Source organism: Chiloscyllium punctatum, chromosome 37 (genome assembly GCF_047496795.1).
Source record: "Chiloscyllium punctatum isolate Juve2018m chromosome 37, sChiPun1.3, whole genome shotgun sequence".
Lineage (NCBI taxonomy): Eukaryota > Metazoa > Chordata > Chondrichthyes > Orectolobiformes > Hemiscylliidae > Chiloscyllium > Chiloscyllium punctatum.
Window position 1 is genome coordinate 43,939,402 of NC_092775.1, and position 18,270 is coordinate 43,957,671.

Below are 18,270 nucleotides of genomic sequence, written 5' to 3' on the forward strand. Positions count from 1 at the left end.
TTTGAGGGTTTAGTTTGGACTATATGAAGAGCATGTATAGCATAATCTATATTGTCTTTGGCACAAGACCCAGAAAAATATAATTGTATTTGTGAAAAGGTAGCATTAATCTTCAGACAAAACACAGGTACCATGGGGAAAATCTGTGCTTTGGGGCTTATCATTGATGACTGTGCCTTGGAAATTCATTCAGGCTCATGGTGTTTCTTCTGCTTGAATATATTTTTGCTTAGTATACAAATGGGACATTTCAGAAAATGGTAAAGACCTTTTTGACCCTCACATTGTAGGAAATATTCCCAGAATCTGCCACCTATCTCCCTGGCATAAATATTTGAAGTTACTAGTTCATGCACCATAATAAAGTTAGTTGAATGTCACAATTCTTTCAATGTCTATGTAATTTTTAATTACAGTAATAATTCTGTACTACAAAATTCCATTATAAATGCCTTTAAATTGAAAAAGTAATGTTCTTGCTTGCCATGCTTTCTTTCTTGCTCACTTTTGTTTTAGCCTTTTAGCATCCTTTTTAACCAAAAGACAGTGTCCTAAAATCTATCCCTTTTTTAAAAAAAAAGTCATTCCAATGAAACAATTTGTTTCCCTTTTCTCCTATGTTTTCCTAGGCCTGGGATGTCATGGGTGAGACACTTTTTTTGCAAACATTAAGCCTAAAATTTGATATGTACAGCATATAATGCACTCTTAAAGATAAATGTTCTGCTCTGAGGCTTGGCCAGTTTAATTTTTGCCCACTTTTCTTCTGGTTCTGCCTGCATGAAGGTCTCATTAATCACATCTCACCAAAATGAGGGAATTCACCATTACATATTGGAGGATTTCAGTCATTGGCAGTGAACCCTCGCTGTAGGGGTACAATTGATGTTTGTATTCATTCTTCAAGATGAAGTGATTGGTTAGTGTTTCATCTATACAATCCAAGGTATGATTGTTAGTGTGACTGTAAACTCGGTGTGCCAATCTTTCTCTTAAAATGTGAATTATAACATTGAAATCAAAGCAGTCAAATTTCAATTTGGCACATGGAGAACCGACACAAGAAGCCCAAGAGTGGAAAAGTGCTTCTTTTGGTTAAACACCTGAATTTCTACCAGGACTTGAATTAGCACAACTGTTGTATGTTTTATCTCTAGTTGCAAATATGAGCTGTAAAACTAGAAAACAGTATGAATTATTTGTGGCCAAATGCGCACCTTGCACAGTTTGGGCACTTTGGTATTCTCTGAAAAGCATCAGAGCATTGCTGTCCATGGCACTTGTGTTCACAGTTCTGTAATTATATAAGCGGCTGCGGGAAATGATCAAAATTATAGAGGAAGCACCAGTTCGCAGTCTGTACAGTCAACAGAGTAGGAGTGAACTGGTGGTTATTCAACACTAGATAATACAATAAGGATATGAAATTCCTGTAACAAGAGAACAAACTTCAAAATGTGCTCTTACTTTTGGTTCTACATACAGCCCTTTTAAAATATCTGTCTTTGCAATGAGTACTGTAGATGATACTATATGAACAACCATTTATTATAGTGAACAAAAGTTTTTAAAATGTTTTTTACGTCACGTTTTTATTTGTGCACATCCTCTGCACAGTAAATAAAATGAATGTGAATATAAAGTGACAATGCTGTTTGCAGTGTAAACTTGCTTAACCACTGAAAAGCTTATTTTTTTAGTTTGTTGTAGTTTTAAACAGTTTTATTTACAGTGTAATTCATGTTTTTTACAGGAAGCCTTCAGAAGAAGCTGACATGGATGAAGTTATGGCAGCTGCAGTTTTGACCAGTCTCTCCACCAGTCCACTGGTGCGCAGTCCACCCTCCGGAACACACACACTAGGTATAGGCTTTGAAACTTCGATTTGTCTTTTTATGCCACATTGGAGGTTTTCCTAACATTGCACACACTGTAACATTATTTCGTAGTAAATAATTTCACTAACACAGCATACTGATATGCTCTTGGTGCTATGATGAGTTCTTGTCCTGACCAGTTTTCTTACAGTGAATGCAGATTTCAGCTTGACCACAGGAACAAGGTCTCTCCTGAGGCTAAATGCTTCTCCTTAGGGACACTACAGTTTCTACGGATTGCAATGGGGCATTGGGAACATAACAAGTCGAAATTTGGCGTCCATTCGTTGGCCTCCATTCATTAACAAAATGATGGATTGTGCCACAGAGTTGTTTCTGAGGAAACATCCTTAAAAATGATGGTGTTTGGAGGAACTTTATAGGAAGCAAAAGCAGTTGAAAGGTTAAGAAACATTGAGCTATATCTATCTCTCTCTCTCTCCCTCTCTCTCTCTCTCTCTCTCTCTCTCTCTCTCTTCCTCCCCCTCCCCGCATTCTTCTTCACAGAATCAGCTGCCATTTGCAATGTTTAAGATGATGATGTCATCTCTAGAAGTTTAAGACTGGCAATTAAAGTCAATTCTACTTTTATTTTTGTCAGGGTCATTGATAATATTGAAACACTCATGCAGTTTTGGAAGTTTATTCTTATCTGTGTGAAAGTCGCCAGAGGAAAACATTTCAATGATATGTGTCATTGCTTTGATCTGTGCTTGTAGGCAAGATACTGTGAGGTACTTAAGGGAAATGCTGAGTTTTGTCTAAAGATAATCTCTTCATGAAAATGTTACTGATGGAAAAGGATAGACTGAATCTAAAGTTGAAGCTCTAAACTGGAGGAAGGCCAATTTTGACGGTATTAGACAAAAACTTTCAAAAGTTGATTGAGGGCAAACATTCACAGGTAAAGAGCAGCTGGAAAATGGAAAGCCTTCAAAAATGAGATAGTACGAGTCCAGAGACACTATGTACCTGTTAGGGTGAAAGACAAGGCTGGCAGGTGTAGGGAATGCTGGATGACTAGAGAAATTGAGGTTTCGGTCAAGACAAAGAAGGAATCATATGTCCGGTATAGACAGCAGAGATTGAATGAATCCTTTAAGAGGGAAATCAAGAGGGCAGTAAAGGGACATGAGATAGCTTTGGCAAACTGAGGAGAATCCAAAGGGATTTTGCAAATACATTAAGGACAAAAGTGTAACTAGGGAAAGAATAGGGCCCCTCAAAGATCAGCAAGGTGGCCTATGTGTGGAACCACAGGAGATGAGGGAGATATGAAACGAGTATTTTGCATCAGTGTTTACTATGGAGAAAGACATGGAAAATATAGAATGTGGGGAAATAGATGGTGACATCTTGAAAAATGTCCAGATTACAGAGGAGGAGGTGCTGCATGTCTTAAAATGCATAAAGATGGATAAATCCACATGACCTGATCAGGTGTACACTAAAACTCTAGGAAGCTAGGAAAGTAATTTCTGGGCCTCTTACTGAGATATTTGTATCATTGATGGTCACAGGTGAGGTGCCAGGAGACTGGAGGTTGGCTAACGTGATGCCACCATTTAAGAAGGGTGGTAAGGCCAACCAGGGAGCTTTAGACCGGTGAGCCTGACGTCGGTGGTGGGCAAGTTGTTGGAGAAAGTCCTGAGGGACAGGATTTACATATATTTAGGAAGGCAAGGGCTGATTAGGGATAGTCAGCATGGCTTTGTGCATGGGAAATCATGTCTCACAAACTTGTTTGAGTTTTTTTTAAAAGAAGTAACAAAGAGGGATTGATGAGGGCAGAGCAGTAGATGTGATCGATATGGACTTCAGTAAGGCATTCGACAAGGTTAGATTAGATTAGATTAGATTACAGTGGAAACAGGCCCTTCGGCCCAACTAGTCCACACCGACCCGCCGAAGCGCAACCCACCCATACCCCTACATTTATCCCTTACCTAACACTACGGGCAATTTAGCATGGCCGATTCACCTGACCTGCACATCTTTGGACTGTGGGAGGAAACCGGAGTACCCGGAGGAAACCCACGCAGACACGGGGAGAACGTGCAAACTCCACACAGTCAGTCGCCTGAGTCGGGAATTGAACCCAGGTCTCTGGCGCTGTGAGGCAACAGTGCTAACCACTGTGCCACCGTGCCGCCCACGGAGACTGGTTAGCAAGATTAGATCACATGGAATACAGGGAGAACTAGCCATTTGGATACAGAACTGGCTCAAAGGTAGAAGACAGGGTGGTGGTTGGGGGGGGGGTTTGCTTTACTTTTCAGACTGGAGGCCTGTGATCAGTGGAGTGCCACAAGGATCGGTGCTGGGTCCACTGCTTTTCGTTATTTATATAAATGATTTGGATGTGAACATAGGAGGTATGATTAGTAAGTTTACAGATGACACCAAAATTGGAGGTGTAGTGGACAGCAAAGAGGGTTACTTCAGGGTACAATGGGACCTTGATTAGATGGGCCAATGGGCTGAGGAATGGCAGATTGAGGTTAATTTAGATAAATGAGGTGCTGCATTTTAGAAAGGCAAATCAGGGCAGGACTTTATACACTTAATGGTAAGGTCCTGGGGAGTGTTGCTGAACAACGAGACCTTGGAGTGCAGGTTCATTATTCCTTGAAAATGGAATCTCAGGTAGATAGGATAATGAAGAAGGCATTCGGTATGCTTTCCTTTATTGGTCAGAGTATTGAGTACAGGAGTTGGGAAGTCATGTTAGGGCTGTACAGGACATTGGTTAGGCCACTTTTGGAATATTGCTTGCAATTCTGGTCTCCCTCCTATCGGAAAGATGTTGTGAAACTTGGAGGGGTTTAGAAAAGGTTTACAAGGATATTGAGAGATTTGGAGGGTTTGAGCTATAGGGAGAGACTGACTAGACTGGGACTGTTTCCCCTGGAGCGTCAGAGGCTGAGGGGTGACCTTATAGAGGTTTATACAATCATGAGGGGCATGGATAGGGTAAATAGACAAGGTCTCTTTTCCCTGGGCTGGGACAGTCCAGAACTAGAGAGCATAGGTTTAGGGTGAGAGGGGAAAAAATGTAAAAGGGTCCTAAGGGACAACTTTTTCACACAGAGGGTGGTACATGTATGGAATAAGCTGCCAGAAGTGGTGGAGGCTGGTACAATTATAACATTTAAAAGGCATCTGGATGGCTATGTGAATAGGAAGAGTTTAGAGAGGGATGTGGGCCAAGTGCCGGCAAATGGGATTAGATTAATTTAGGATGTCTGGTTGGCATGAACAAGTTAGACTGAAGGGTCTATTTCTGTGCTGTATATCTCTATGATCTAATATGTAAAATTGAAATCCAAGCTTAAGTGAAAAAAGGAAATGTATAAAGTATGATAGAATATACTTTCCAACTCTAGCTAGTTGTGGTCTGATTAATTTAACATGCTTCTGTTAAGTTCTTCCATGTGCCACTTTCACTAACCCATTCAAAGTAACCGGGTTAACCTCTGTAATTAAAGTACACAAAGCAGAATTAGATAAATATGGTCAAGTTTGTATAAGGCCAGTGTCTGTCAGGAAATATATCTCTCACCTTCTTCCATTCAAAGTCACAGAACAATTTTCCAATGATTTATAACTATTTGTAAGCTTCCCCCAAACTTCAACTGAGGCCCTATATGCCTTCTCAGATGGCATAAAAGATCACATGACCCTATTTGAAGACCACCAGGGAATTATCCTTGGAGTCCGAGCCTCAATTAATCCCCAATAAACATCAAAGAATAAACCTTTGTCCAACTGGTCATTGTCCAGTTGTAGTTTATTGGAGCTTGCTATTTGCAAACAGGTTGCATTTCCATTAACAATAACAGTGATCACTGTAAGTATTACATTGACAATCCAGCTCTTTGAAACATCCTACCCATGAACGGCACTATACAAACATATTTTTTTCCCTCCTTGCCTTCTCATTTTCTTGTAGCTTTGTTTACACAATGATTCTGTACACTCACTTTGACAATCTGTTTTTCTTTTGTTGTCAATCTAATACTGTGCTTCCTGTCCTACAGTTCAATTAGATTTTGAAATATCTTGCAGCAATATTATTATTTTTGCAGTTTGCTTTGTTAGCAACCATTAGTTTGAATTAGCAATATCTCTTACCTGTTGTACAGAGGGTTGGTATTAAGGAGGTATCATAAACACCAGTTATTTCTTGATATCTTATTGCCACATGGATAGGGGAATTTTCCAAACCAGACCAACGAATTTCTGGTCTTTGCTGCCAACCTACCATTTGGCAAATTCCTATATGGGAAGGAAAGACTATCACAATATTTTTTGACTTTTCTAATGGAAATGCATATAAAATAGGCCATTTGGCTCCTCAGTTCACCATTTGCTGAGATTAGGGCTGATGCAAATGCAGCTCCAATTGCACCTTGCTGTCTGCTTGCGTCATGCCGCATAGCCTTGGTTTACCAATAATCAGTCCAATGCCACTTTGATTATGCTCAATGACACAGCTCCCATTACTCTCTGAGGAAGCAAATTCAACCAGCTGAACATTAGGAGCAGATGGTTTGCCTACCTTGGCTGCAGTACAAACATTTGCAGTAATTATTTTAATTTCTTTAAGGGATACAGTTTGGCCAATATTACATATGATGTTCAAAATACTTATTTATATATTTTGTATTTATGTTTTTGTTGCAACACTAATTATGTTAATGCCTATACTTATTTTGTTATAGAAGTACTTGTGTTTCTTTGCTTTCAGATAACTGTAAAGTGTCAAAGGAGGGGCCAACATTGTCAGCCAGCTATGGCAGCAGCACGACCAGTGGGAACTGGAGTTGGGACATTCCAAGTGACCACTCCAACCCATCCACACCATCGCCACCATTGCCAGCTGATAGCTCCAAGCCATTATCTGGACAATCAGATGATGGTATTGATGAACCAGAGGCATCTCACTTCCTGTTTGAAGAGCCTGCTCCCAGAAAAAGAAAGGTTAGAGTTTTATTTCAGAACTGGACCTGATCAGTGATTTGATTTTGTAACTCAGATATCACTTACTTCCTCTGTAAATTGCTATACTAATGTACCATTTAAGTTTTACACAGATAACTCAATGCCCATATGCATTTTGCTAAGTGACTTGATACGAAAATTACAAATGCTAAACTTTGCTTTTTAAAACTTTCTTTCCCTCCTTCTCTCTAATAATTGCCTTTGCAACACTGGGAATGTGCAAAGTTTACTCGAACTATTGGGTGAGATTCTTCTTCCTCACAAACTCAATTCCCTTCCTAAGGGCATCGTGAGTTAACATACAGCACACTGACTGCAGCAGTTTAAGAAGGCAGCTCACCACCACCTTCTCAATGGCAACTAGGGACAGGCAATAGATGCTGGACCAGTCAGGGATGCCTACAGCCATTTATTTTTTTTAAATTAGTCAAGGTAGAAAAAATTTTCCTTGCTCTTATTCAGGTCAGCATTTGAAGTAATCAACAACATGCAATATAGGAGAGCTGTGCTTATTAGGAATAGATCAATTACATGGGTTAAGTGTGGGAAAGAGGGATTCCATTTCATGGGACATTAGTTTTGAAACCAGGGTGATCTGTACCGATCTGTCTCCACCTGAACCGATCCGGAAACTGTGTTCTGGCGAAAAGAATAAATAGGGTGGTCACTAGGACTTTAAACTGGTGAGTCGGGAGGGAAGGGAAAGGGAAAGCAACAGCGAGTATGGAATCAAGTAGAAAGATAAGCAGCAGGTTAGCATGTGTGCTGGGTTTAAGTTCAAGGCAGATTAGGAATGAAGCAAAAAGGAAGGATAACCTAGGTATAGAAATTATGAGGATAAGAAAATTAGCATTAAGGCGCTTTACCTGAATGCACATAGTATTTGTAACAAAGTAGATGAATTAACAGGAGAAATCATCGTGAATGATTATGATGTGGTAGGCATCACAGAGATGTGGTTGTTCAGGACTAGCAGCTAAACATCCAAGGATTTACAGCTTATCAAAAAGACAGGCAGGTGGGCAGTGGGGGCGGGGTTGTCCTGTTAGTTAAGAATGAAATTAAATCTTATTAAATGATAACTTTTTATAGTTACCTGAAAGCAAAGAAACAAAAGTACTTCTATAACAAAATTAAGTATACACATCGACATAATTAGTGTTGCAACAAAAACATAAACCTAATTAAATGATGTGTGTGGGTGGAGTTGAGGTACCACTAAGGCAAAAAAACCATAGTGGATGGACCAGGAAATAGGGCATGTCAGAAAGGCAAGGTCACAGTGATCATGGGGGACTTCAATATGCAAATTGACTGGGTGAATAATGTTGCCAATGGATCCAAAGAAAGAATTAATGGAATGCTTACAGGATGGCTTTTTGGAACAGCTTGTGATGGAGCCCACAAGGGAGCAGGCTATTCTGGACTTTGTACATGTTTGCTCACAGGTCCCTTTGTTGCCTCACCCACTTCAGTATTGTATATTTTGCTTAGCACCTCTCCATTTTATATGTACCAAAATGTGTCACTTCACACTTTTATGCATTAAATTTCATCAGCCACATGCCTGCCCATATTTTATATCCACTTGGCCAGACTATAAAAGATCTTAAAGTAAGGGAATAATTCTGAGGCAGTGATCATAATATGATAGAGTTCAGTCTACAGTTCGAAAGAGAGAAGGCAAAATGGTGTTACAGTTAAATAAAGGTAATTACAGGGGCCTGAAAGAAGAACTGTCGAAAATCGACTGGAAGCAGAGCCTAGTGGGGAAAACAGTAGAGCAACAATGGCAGGAGTTTCTGGGTGTAACTGAGGACACAGTACAGAGGTTCATCCCAAAGAAAAGAAAAATTATCTGGTCTGTGTTGGTGGTGGTGGAGGGTAGAGGTGTTGGTGGATGGGATTAGGCTGCCATAGCTGACAAAGGAAATAAAGAGCACTGGGAAATCAGATGATTGGGAAGACTACAAAAATAAACAGGATAACAAAGAGAGAAATAAGGAAGGAGAGGATCAAATATGAAAGTAAGCTAGCCAGTAATATTAGAAATGAAAGTAGAAGTTTCTTTCAATACATAAGAAACAAATGAGAGGCAAAAGTAGAAATTGGGCTCCTACAAATTGATGCAGGAAGGCTCATGATGGGAGATAAGGAAATAGCTGAAGAACTTAACAAATACTTTGTGTCAGTCTTCACAGTGGAAGATATAAGTAATATCCCAACAATTAAGGAGAGTCAAGGGGCAGAGTTGAGTATGGTAGCCATTACAAAAGAGAAAGTGCTAGAAAAGCTAAAAGGTGTAAAAACCGATAAACCTCCTGGCCCCGATGGGCTACATCCTAGAGTTCTGAGGGAGGTGGCTAAGGAAATAGCGGAGGCATTTGTTGTAATCTTTCAAAAATCATTGGAGCCAGGGAAAGTCCCAGATGGTTAGAAAATCGCTGTTGTAACCCCTTGTTCAAGAAAGGATCAAGACAAAAGATGGAAAATTATAGGCTGATTAGCCTAATCACAGTTGTAGGTAAAATTCTAGAATCCGTCGCTAAGGATGAGATTTCTAAATTCTTGGAAGTGCAGGGTCAGATTAGAACAAGTCAGCATGGAATTAGTAAGGAAAGGTTCTGCCTGATAAACCGGTTAGAATTCTTTGAAGAGGTAACAAGTGGGTTAGACCAGGGAAATCAAGTGGATGTTATCTACCTAGATTTCCAAAAGGCCTTTGATAAGGTGCCTCACGGGAGGCTGCTGAGTAAAGTGAGGGCCCATGGTGTTTGAGGTAAGCTATTGGCATGGATTGGGGATTAGCTGTCTGACAAGAAGGCAGAGAGTTGGGATAAAAGGTTCTTTTTCAGAATGGTAGCCAGTGACAAGTGGTGTCACGCAGGGTTCAGTGTTAGGGTTGCAGCTGTTCACTTTATATATTAATGATCTGGATGAAGGGACTGGGGGCATTCTGGTGAAGTTCACCAATGTTACAAAGATAGGTGGACAGGAAGGTAGTCCTGAGGAGGTGGAGAGGCTGCAGAAAGATTTAGACAGTTTGGGAGAGTGGTCCAGGAAATGGTTGATGAAATTCAATGTGAGCAAATGCGAGATCTTGCACCTTGGAAAAAAGAATATGAGCATGGACTATTTTCTAAACGATGAGGAAATTCAAAAAGCCAAAGTACAAAGGAATATAGGAGTGCTAGTCCAGGATTCTCTAAAGGTTGACTTGCAGGTTGAGTCAGTGGTTAAGAAAGCAAATGTAACGTTGTCATTTATCTCAAAAGTTGGAATGTAAAAGCAGTGATGTGCTACTGAGACTTTATAAAGCTCTACTTAGGCCCCATTTGGAATATTGTGTCCAATTCTGGGCCCCACACCGCAAGAAGGACATACTGGCACTGGAGTGTATCCAATGGAGATTCACACAGATGATCCCTGGAATGATAGGCCTGACATATGATGAGCTGAGAATCTTGGGATTGTATTCATTAGAGTTTAGAAGGTTGAGGCGAGATCTAATAGAAACTTACAAGGTAGTTGGTTAGAAATGGTGGACGCTGGGAAATTGTTTCTGTTAGGCAGGTTTACTAGGATCCATGGGCGCAGCCCATGGCTGTGTTTGTTATTGTAATAAGAAGTAGATATGTAATAACTGTTATGTTATTACATGCAGGTGATGCACATGAAGTAGGAGCTTCATTTATCTTAGATAAAGTAGTCATTACTGTCATTGTAAGCTTCACGCATTTGTTCATTTGGGAGATTTTGCAATTAGTTGGCTAGTTTCTGTCTGCTCCTTCCGGTCATTCTTGAGTAACAATTTACGGTTATATGATACACAGCAAAACATTCCAAAACATTTCAGAGGATAGTGAAATATTTTAAAATAGAGGAGCATCTGTGGCAAAAAATCGATGGGGGGCTAGCAGATTGTGAGGTTAGAGATAGATAATGAAACATGTGAGAGGTTTAGAGAGAGGGAAAATTCACTGATAATAGTGTGGTAATAGCTGAAGACTATTGTTGGTGCAGCACAATTGGTGGGAAAGGAATGAGATATGCATCAATCACAATTGTTAAACAGTACGGTGCACATATTGAAATATAGCGTAGGAGAAAGTTATAGAGTGATGGTAGAGTGAACTGACATATGTAAAAAAGGTCAGTAAGATTGGGCTGTTAGGTCAGCTGATATTGTGCATCGAAGAGAGGGAGCAGGGAATTGTCACCTGAACCTTACACCATTCCAAATAGTTTTTGCGCAGGATTTCTAAATGTTATGTTGTATTTTGAAGTGAGTACAGCTGAGGAGTGAGGATACACACATCATTCAGAGAATCAAAGTCTAAGAAATACTTTAAACAATGAAGCTCGGTTGAAGACTTATCTCAGATTTAATGAAATCCCCAATTATTATGTACAGTAATATGTTTTCTATGAAACTGTTTTTATAGGTTTTCTTCAGATTAACCTTTTAATTCTTAGTTTCACATTTTAAATGTAGATTTAGAAAGCTAATGAAATTATGCTGACAAACATCATTAATAGGAGAAAGTGAGAAATATACAAAAACATAAGGTAAATTAGCTTAGTTTATAGAATTAATTATATGTATGTTGTCTAGGAAACTGAAAATATGATAAAATATGTGACACATGATGAAACATATCTGTAAAGAATATTAAAACCCAAAAACAATTTTATAATCATAATGTTAAGTTTGAGACATCATGTCAGTTGCAGGCTGTTTGTCCTTACCACCCTACACTGTTAACTTTGTTAGAATGTGTTTTGTTCCAGCACTGCAATCTATATCAAAATCCCCTCATTAGTGAGCAACACCTATTGTCAACTCCAATGAATTTGTAAACTATTTCAGACCAACTCATTTTTTGGTTAAGTAAAATATTATCAAAACATTCATTCTTCAGTCATGCATGTGACTGTTTGAATGTCCCGCAAAATCTACTTGATGTGCTGTATTCCTGATGAAGGGCTTTTGCCCGAAACGTCGATTTTACTGCTCCTCGGATGCTGCCTGAACTCTGTGCTTTTCCAGCACCACTCTAATCTAAACACTGGTTTCCAGCATCTACAGTCATTGTTTTTACCTTTATGGGAAAACACCTCACCTAAACATATTAATGGAAATGCAGTTAAACTTTGTTTGATTCTTAGCAAGAGGTTTTATAAAAGTCTTAATTTGTGATTCTTCTGTTTTTAATTTTTGAGAAATTGAAATGCAAGTTTGCAGAAGTTCAGCTATTATCCTTATATAATGGTTATTCATCTTCTCAAGCAATCCACACACAATTCTGCAGTGAATGGAAAATGTGCCTCGAATTTTGTGCTTCTTTATTATACAGCTACCCATGCAAATTTATAGCACAGATTTTTTTTAAAACGTGGATAATTCCTTTACATAAAGCTCTCATGCTGCTCTTAAATTATCTCTTGTTTGTGTATGTGTGTCATTTGCTGTGTTTGTTTATATCCTCACTTAAAATCTAATTTGAGGGTTGTGAGATGGCTGGCACTTGCAATTACCCCAACAATGTAATTTCTCCACCAACCACAAAACAGCTTACTGCTGTTGAACTGGCTTGTTCACTTCAGAGTTTTTTTTTGTGTGTCTTTCATATTCACTAAAACCCCTTCCAGCTATTTAGTTTCATTGACAATGGGAGGAGACGTCTACTGCTTTTTTGTCAACTAGGTTAATACTTAACTAAAGTGGGAAGGTCTGAATGCTTTGCATTTTTACAGTCATTGCTATTTTTCAGTTATATATTAGCTTGTTTTACATACATGTGGTCAAAACACTGCAGATCAAGAATTTTAAGCATTCGTGCCTTAAGTTTAGACTATGGCATCTTGGAGAAAAGATACTTAACTTGATGAAATTTCAGTCTTGATTTTTGTGTATTTATTGGAAACCAGACACAATAGCAACAAATCTCTCAATAAAATTGCAAAGATGCTCCAGAATTGTTCATGAACTTTTATTTTGATTGGGCAGTGGAAAAGTTTTGGGGTTTTCTTGGATGCTGTGTTAATATGTGGTTGTATTGCAATATGCAGGCTGGATTTTCCTATAGGGCAACATGCTTTTCAATGACTCAAACTGTAGTTAACTACAACTTCAAAACTGTACTTCTTCCTGCACTTCTACATTTCATGTTCCTATTCTATGCAACATGCATTTGGAAAGGGGAGGATTGATTAGAGATAGTCAGCACGGCTTTGTGCATGGGAAATAGCGTCTCACAAACTTGACTAAGTTTTTTTGAAGATGTGGCCAAGACGATAGATGAAGTCGGAGCAGTCGACATTGTCTACATGGACTTCAGAAGACCTTCGGCAAGATTCCATATGGTAAACTGATTAGTAAAGTTAGATCACATGGGATCCAGGGACAGCTAGCCAATTGGATACAAAATTGGCTTGATGACAGGCGACACGGTAGTGGTAGAGAGTTGTTATTCAGACTAGAGGCTGGTGATCAGCGTTGTGCCATAAGGATTGATGTTGGGTCCACTACTTTCAGACATATAAATGGTTTGGATGAGAATATAGGGTACACAGTTAGTAAGTTTGTGGATGACACCAAAATTGATGTTATACTTGACAGTAAAGGCGATGGACGAGGATCTTGATCAACTGAGCAAGAGGGCCAAGGAAAGGCAGGTGGAGTGTTGCATTTTGGTAAGACAAACCAGGGCAGGACTTGCATAGTTAACGATACGGCTCCAGAGAGAATTGTCAAAGAGAGATCTGGAGTTGCAGTTAAGCGGTTCATTGAAAATAATGTCACAAGTAAATATGATGGTGAAGGTGGTGTTTTGGCATGCTCACCTTCATCATAGCATTGAATATAGGAGTTGGGATCCATATTGTAGCTGTACAAGACATTGGTAAGGCCACGTTTGAAGTACTGTATATAACTCTGGTCACTCTGATATAGGGTGTTATTAGGCTGGAAAGGATGCAAAAAATAATTTGAAAGTATGAGTTATAAGGAAAGGCTGGATAGGCTAGGATTTTCTTCCTTAGAGCATAGTAGGTTGAGGGGGTGACCTTATAGAGGTTTATAAAATCATGAGGTATGTATATAAGGTGAATAGCCATGGTCTTTTCCCAAGGGTAGGAGAGTCAAAAGTTAGAGGGTATAGGTTTAGGGTGAGAGGGGAAGGAACTAAAAAGGACCTGAAGTGCTGTATGACTTCACTGCTCTGTGAGCAACTGGGGAATCCTCTTCCCAATTAAGAACTAGTTAGAGACTGCCACCTTACAAAATAACTTCAGAATCAACCTGGTGCGTTCACTGCCCAAAGCGCATATTTTAGAAACCCTTTTTAGTTGCTTGCAATCATATATTGGCCTATATCCAAGAAGAATTGAAGGCTTTGAAGGGCTTAGTTATTTTCATGGAGGTGGAACATTAGGCTTCTTGTATTTCTATACACCAGCAAATGAGGAATCTTGCCTTCTGTGTACTTAGCCTTACCTATGCCCTTAGGAACTGCTATCCTGCACTCATCCAGAGGCCAAAGTTTGTCCCATATCCTAAATAAAGCAGTGTTCCCCTTCTATGTAAATTCAGACCAAGTTTTAACCTTTATTGGAGGCTACACCCCATTCAAGTCAAACCATGGAATGCTGTGTGTTAAATCCTGCACATAAGTTCAGTAGAATGTGAGAAAGATAAAGAAACTAAGGATTGAGCAGGACAATAACTTGTTTCCAGTGAAAATAACATGCTGTAATGTGTTCAGTCAAAGATTGTGTTTCCTTGGAGGCTGGATTGTCCTCACCCAAGCTGCATTTGGAACAGGAATCCAGCCCAGCTAAACCCAGTCTCTTTTGTGCCAAATGCTGCAGACAGGCCAGCTGATGGTGTCTCAAAATCTATCTGTATCATTAGCACTTCAGCGCTGGATGCTGAGGTATCAGTTGTATCATGTGAATTTTAACCAGTTCAGTGACAATGAAAATGAAATTTCCAAAGAGACTTTGAGACTTCTTGAACACGTCAGGATGGTCCACTGAATTGCAGATGTCATAAGCCTGCAGTACCAATCTTTGTAATATAAAAGTACTTAGTCAAGCTAATGATGGATAGAATGAACATTCCTGCATATCTACCAGCAATCACAACAGGGGAAGATTCTCTCTTCAGTGAGAAAGTGCAAATTTATAGCATTTGTAAGAGGCATGTCCCTGTTTTAGACAATGTCAAATTGGCCTCTTGGCTGGTCCTGAAAGGCCAAATTCATGAAGCCATCCTCCCAGCACCCTGACTCTTGTCTACATCATGCATTTGCTGCTAGTGAAACTTGCCAGGAATGTAGCCCTTCTGGGTTTTAGTATTAATAGTTTATTCTGGTTACATTGTCTGTTCCACTCTTGCAGAACTCCATGAAGGTCATGTTTAAATGTTTGTGGAAGAATTGTGGGAAAGTTCTGAGTACATCATCAGGGATACAAAAGCATGTTCGCACACTCCATTTGGGGTAGGTCTGAAATTTCTCAAATAATGTTTACCTGTGTCTAGTGGGATTCCAGAATCATTGTACTCAATTTGAAATTTAGTTAATCTGAGACTGATGAGTTCAAATTCTTCAATTAATAGTAGTGCTTGGTTCAGAACTTGTACACTTTTTATCTGTTCATGTTCTTGTGATGTTCTTCTAATGAAATTCTTCTTGTGGAGACCTGTAATAAATTTGGAAGTTAAGTGAACATTATGGAACCATTCTCCTGTCACCTGATCAATAGTATGTTTCCTTGAACAGAGAGTGTAACACTTTTAACCAAATTAATTACAGTACTCTATTAATATATAGGTAACAATGATACTGAACTCTGCCCTCAATTTGCTATTTAGGTATGAAAGTCACTTCCTGTGGTTTTTCATGTCTATTTGGTTATATTATTGATTTGTAACATGGTAATCTACTTTAAACATAACCTTTAACATGGAATTTGTACAGATTGCAGACTTAAGTTTCTGTAATGCACTGAATATGTTGTTGCATTTGAAAATTCTTATACTGTCCAGAACAGTAAGATGGCTACCATCTGTGGAAAGAAGGAAAATTAACAATCCATTTTAGGCAGTTTAAAGTTTGTGTAACACCATAATTTACCTGCATTTTAACAACTATGTTGTTTTCAATTTGTGTCATCTCTCAATTCCATTATGTAACATATCAAAGTGGCACAGAAATCTTGAAAACAGCACTGTGCTGCTCCTCTGTCTTCGATAGAATTAATATAGTGCATGGCAATAAATTTGCAAGAAGCTGACTGAGCAATAACCTGCGCATTTTGTTTCTAAGGGATTGTGACAGACTGGATCAGAAGCTGGTTAAAAACCAGAAAGAGGGTGTTGATTAATGGATTATTTTCTTGATGGGAATAAAAAGTGTAAGCACCAGTTCCTCCAAAGTGTAGTCCAAGAGTCAATTACTCTTATCAACAAAGAATAACACTGACTTAAGAGGGTACAGTGACAAACTCAAATGAATACAGTAAAACATTTATAAGTTGCAACATAGATACAGATTCTTAAGATGCCACCATAAGTACAAATTCTTGGGTAAATTAGCGGGCCTGTAGCTAAAGAAGACCAGCAGCCCATGGGGAATGGTGAAACCACTCAGACTGAAAGGAGTGTATGAGGGAGCTTCAGATGGAGGCATCTTCTGAAACACTCAGAAAATGACTAGCCATATCAATACAGCAGTTACATGAGTGGGTTAGAGGTTAGAAATCTGCAGCTAATAACCTACCACCTATATCCACTTGCCTGGATGAGGGCAGCTCGAAAAACACTCAAAGCTAAACACTATTCAGGACAAAGCAGCCCCCTAACTGGCACTATATCCTCAAATCATCATTCCCTCCACCACCGACAATAGCAGCAGTGTGTACCATCTACAAGATGCACTGCAGAAATTCACCCAGGCTCCTTAGGCAGCAGCTCCCAAACCCAAGATCGCTCATCACCAGCTCAAGGACAACTAGGGATTGCAACAACACCCACGTACCATGAATGAATAAAAACAGAAACTGAAGTGGAATAGGTCAGTGTACAAAACTGAGTGGAGAAGAAACCTTCCTGGGTGATCTCTACAGGCTGCAGGTTGGGCCTGTGTCTGAAATCTGCATCACTGGGGCGTGGAGCTTCTGATACAATATTCACCAAACCTTTTACTGGGAGGCCAGCTCCAAGGGCCTGCTATGGCCTGAACTTGATGAGGATTTACCCCAACTCCGGGAGAATTCTTCCTTAGTTATGGAGTAGCAACTGCCTGATAGTGCCAAGATGGCTGTCACTGCCATTGTTCACCCACCTTTGGCAGGTTGCCTGCAAACCCGAACAAGTCTGTTCCTTTTCTAGCACTCTTTCCTTCGACTTCGTTCCTGATCCCATTCCCACAGGATCAGGATGATTCCACCTGATGACTGAACTAATCTCCTTGATGTGATAGTGGAAGGTATGTTTATTGTTCCTCGTTTCATTCATTCTTGGTGAAACTTGTGAGGGACAGAATGTCTACTGATTGACAGACCTTCCTCTTGCCCCTTCACTCCTGCCCCAAACACTCCCCCAGCATTAATAGAGAATAGATTTGGAGGAAGGGCAGAGGGTAGCTTTGACTGAAACATGGTTGCAGCTGGTGCAAGATGTGTAGAGACAACGGTCCAATGTTAAAATCCACGAGGAATGAAATTCACAGCCACTGTTACTTCAACGACGACTTATTATTGTGTTTACAGATAAGTTGTCCAAGTTAAAAGCTAATGCTGTACTGTTGGATCTTATAAAATACTTTTCAGAATGTTTTGATACAGTATACACAATTTTTAAAATGTCATTATACATTAAATGTAAACACCAATTTATATTTACTGAGCCAGTCTGTACAAACGCATTAGTAATATTAAGCTTGTCAGGTAAATAAAACCAAACGAGCAACCATTCTTAATGTAATTTAAAGCTTGTTTTTGTTCCGGTTTTCTGATTAAAAACCTTATATCAAAATACCTTGAAGTGCTTTACAAGCATGGGGATTGGCAGAGAGGAGGAAATAAGATTCCAAAAAAACTGAGGTGCCTAAAGGACAAGGTTTTGGAAGAGGTAGGCAGATATGAATCCAGAAATTTCAGGAGGGAATTGCAGATACTAGGTCTCGTTGGGTGAGGGCATTGCTAGAGACACTCAAACAGGCAAGCAATCCAGACTGACCAGTTAAGGCCAAGATTTTGAGTTGCTTGGTGAAAAGTATTGGAAGAGTAAAATGGAACTCTGCTTTCTTGTAACAAAAGAATATGCCAGATGGAGAACAAAACCTACAAATCTGTAGCAAATTGTATTTTTACAAACAATCAT

General features: G+C 39.4%; 1 protein-coding gene across 4 annotated transcripts in view; it reads left to right on the forward strand.

Moving 5' to 3' along the window:
• The window catches only part of LOC140463055 (zinc finger protein 704-like), a 117,828-nt gene that overhangs the window by 90,739 nt on the left and 8,819 nt on the right, over positions 1 to 18,270 (forward strand). For all 4 annotated transcript variants that reach the window (XM_072556694.1, XM_072556695.1, XM_072556693.1 and 1 more), the window contains exons 3-5: positions 1,754 to 1,863; positions 6,628 to 6,860; positions 15,285 to 15,385. In XM_072556694.1, coding sequence (XP_072412795.1) covers positions 1,754 to 1,863; positions 6,628 to 6,860; positions 15,285 to 15,385 — 444 coding nt within the window. The remainder of the gene's footprint in view (positions 1 to 1,753; positions 1,864 to 6,627; positions 6,861 to 15,284; positions 15,386 to 18,270) is intronic.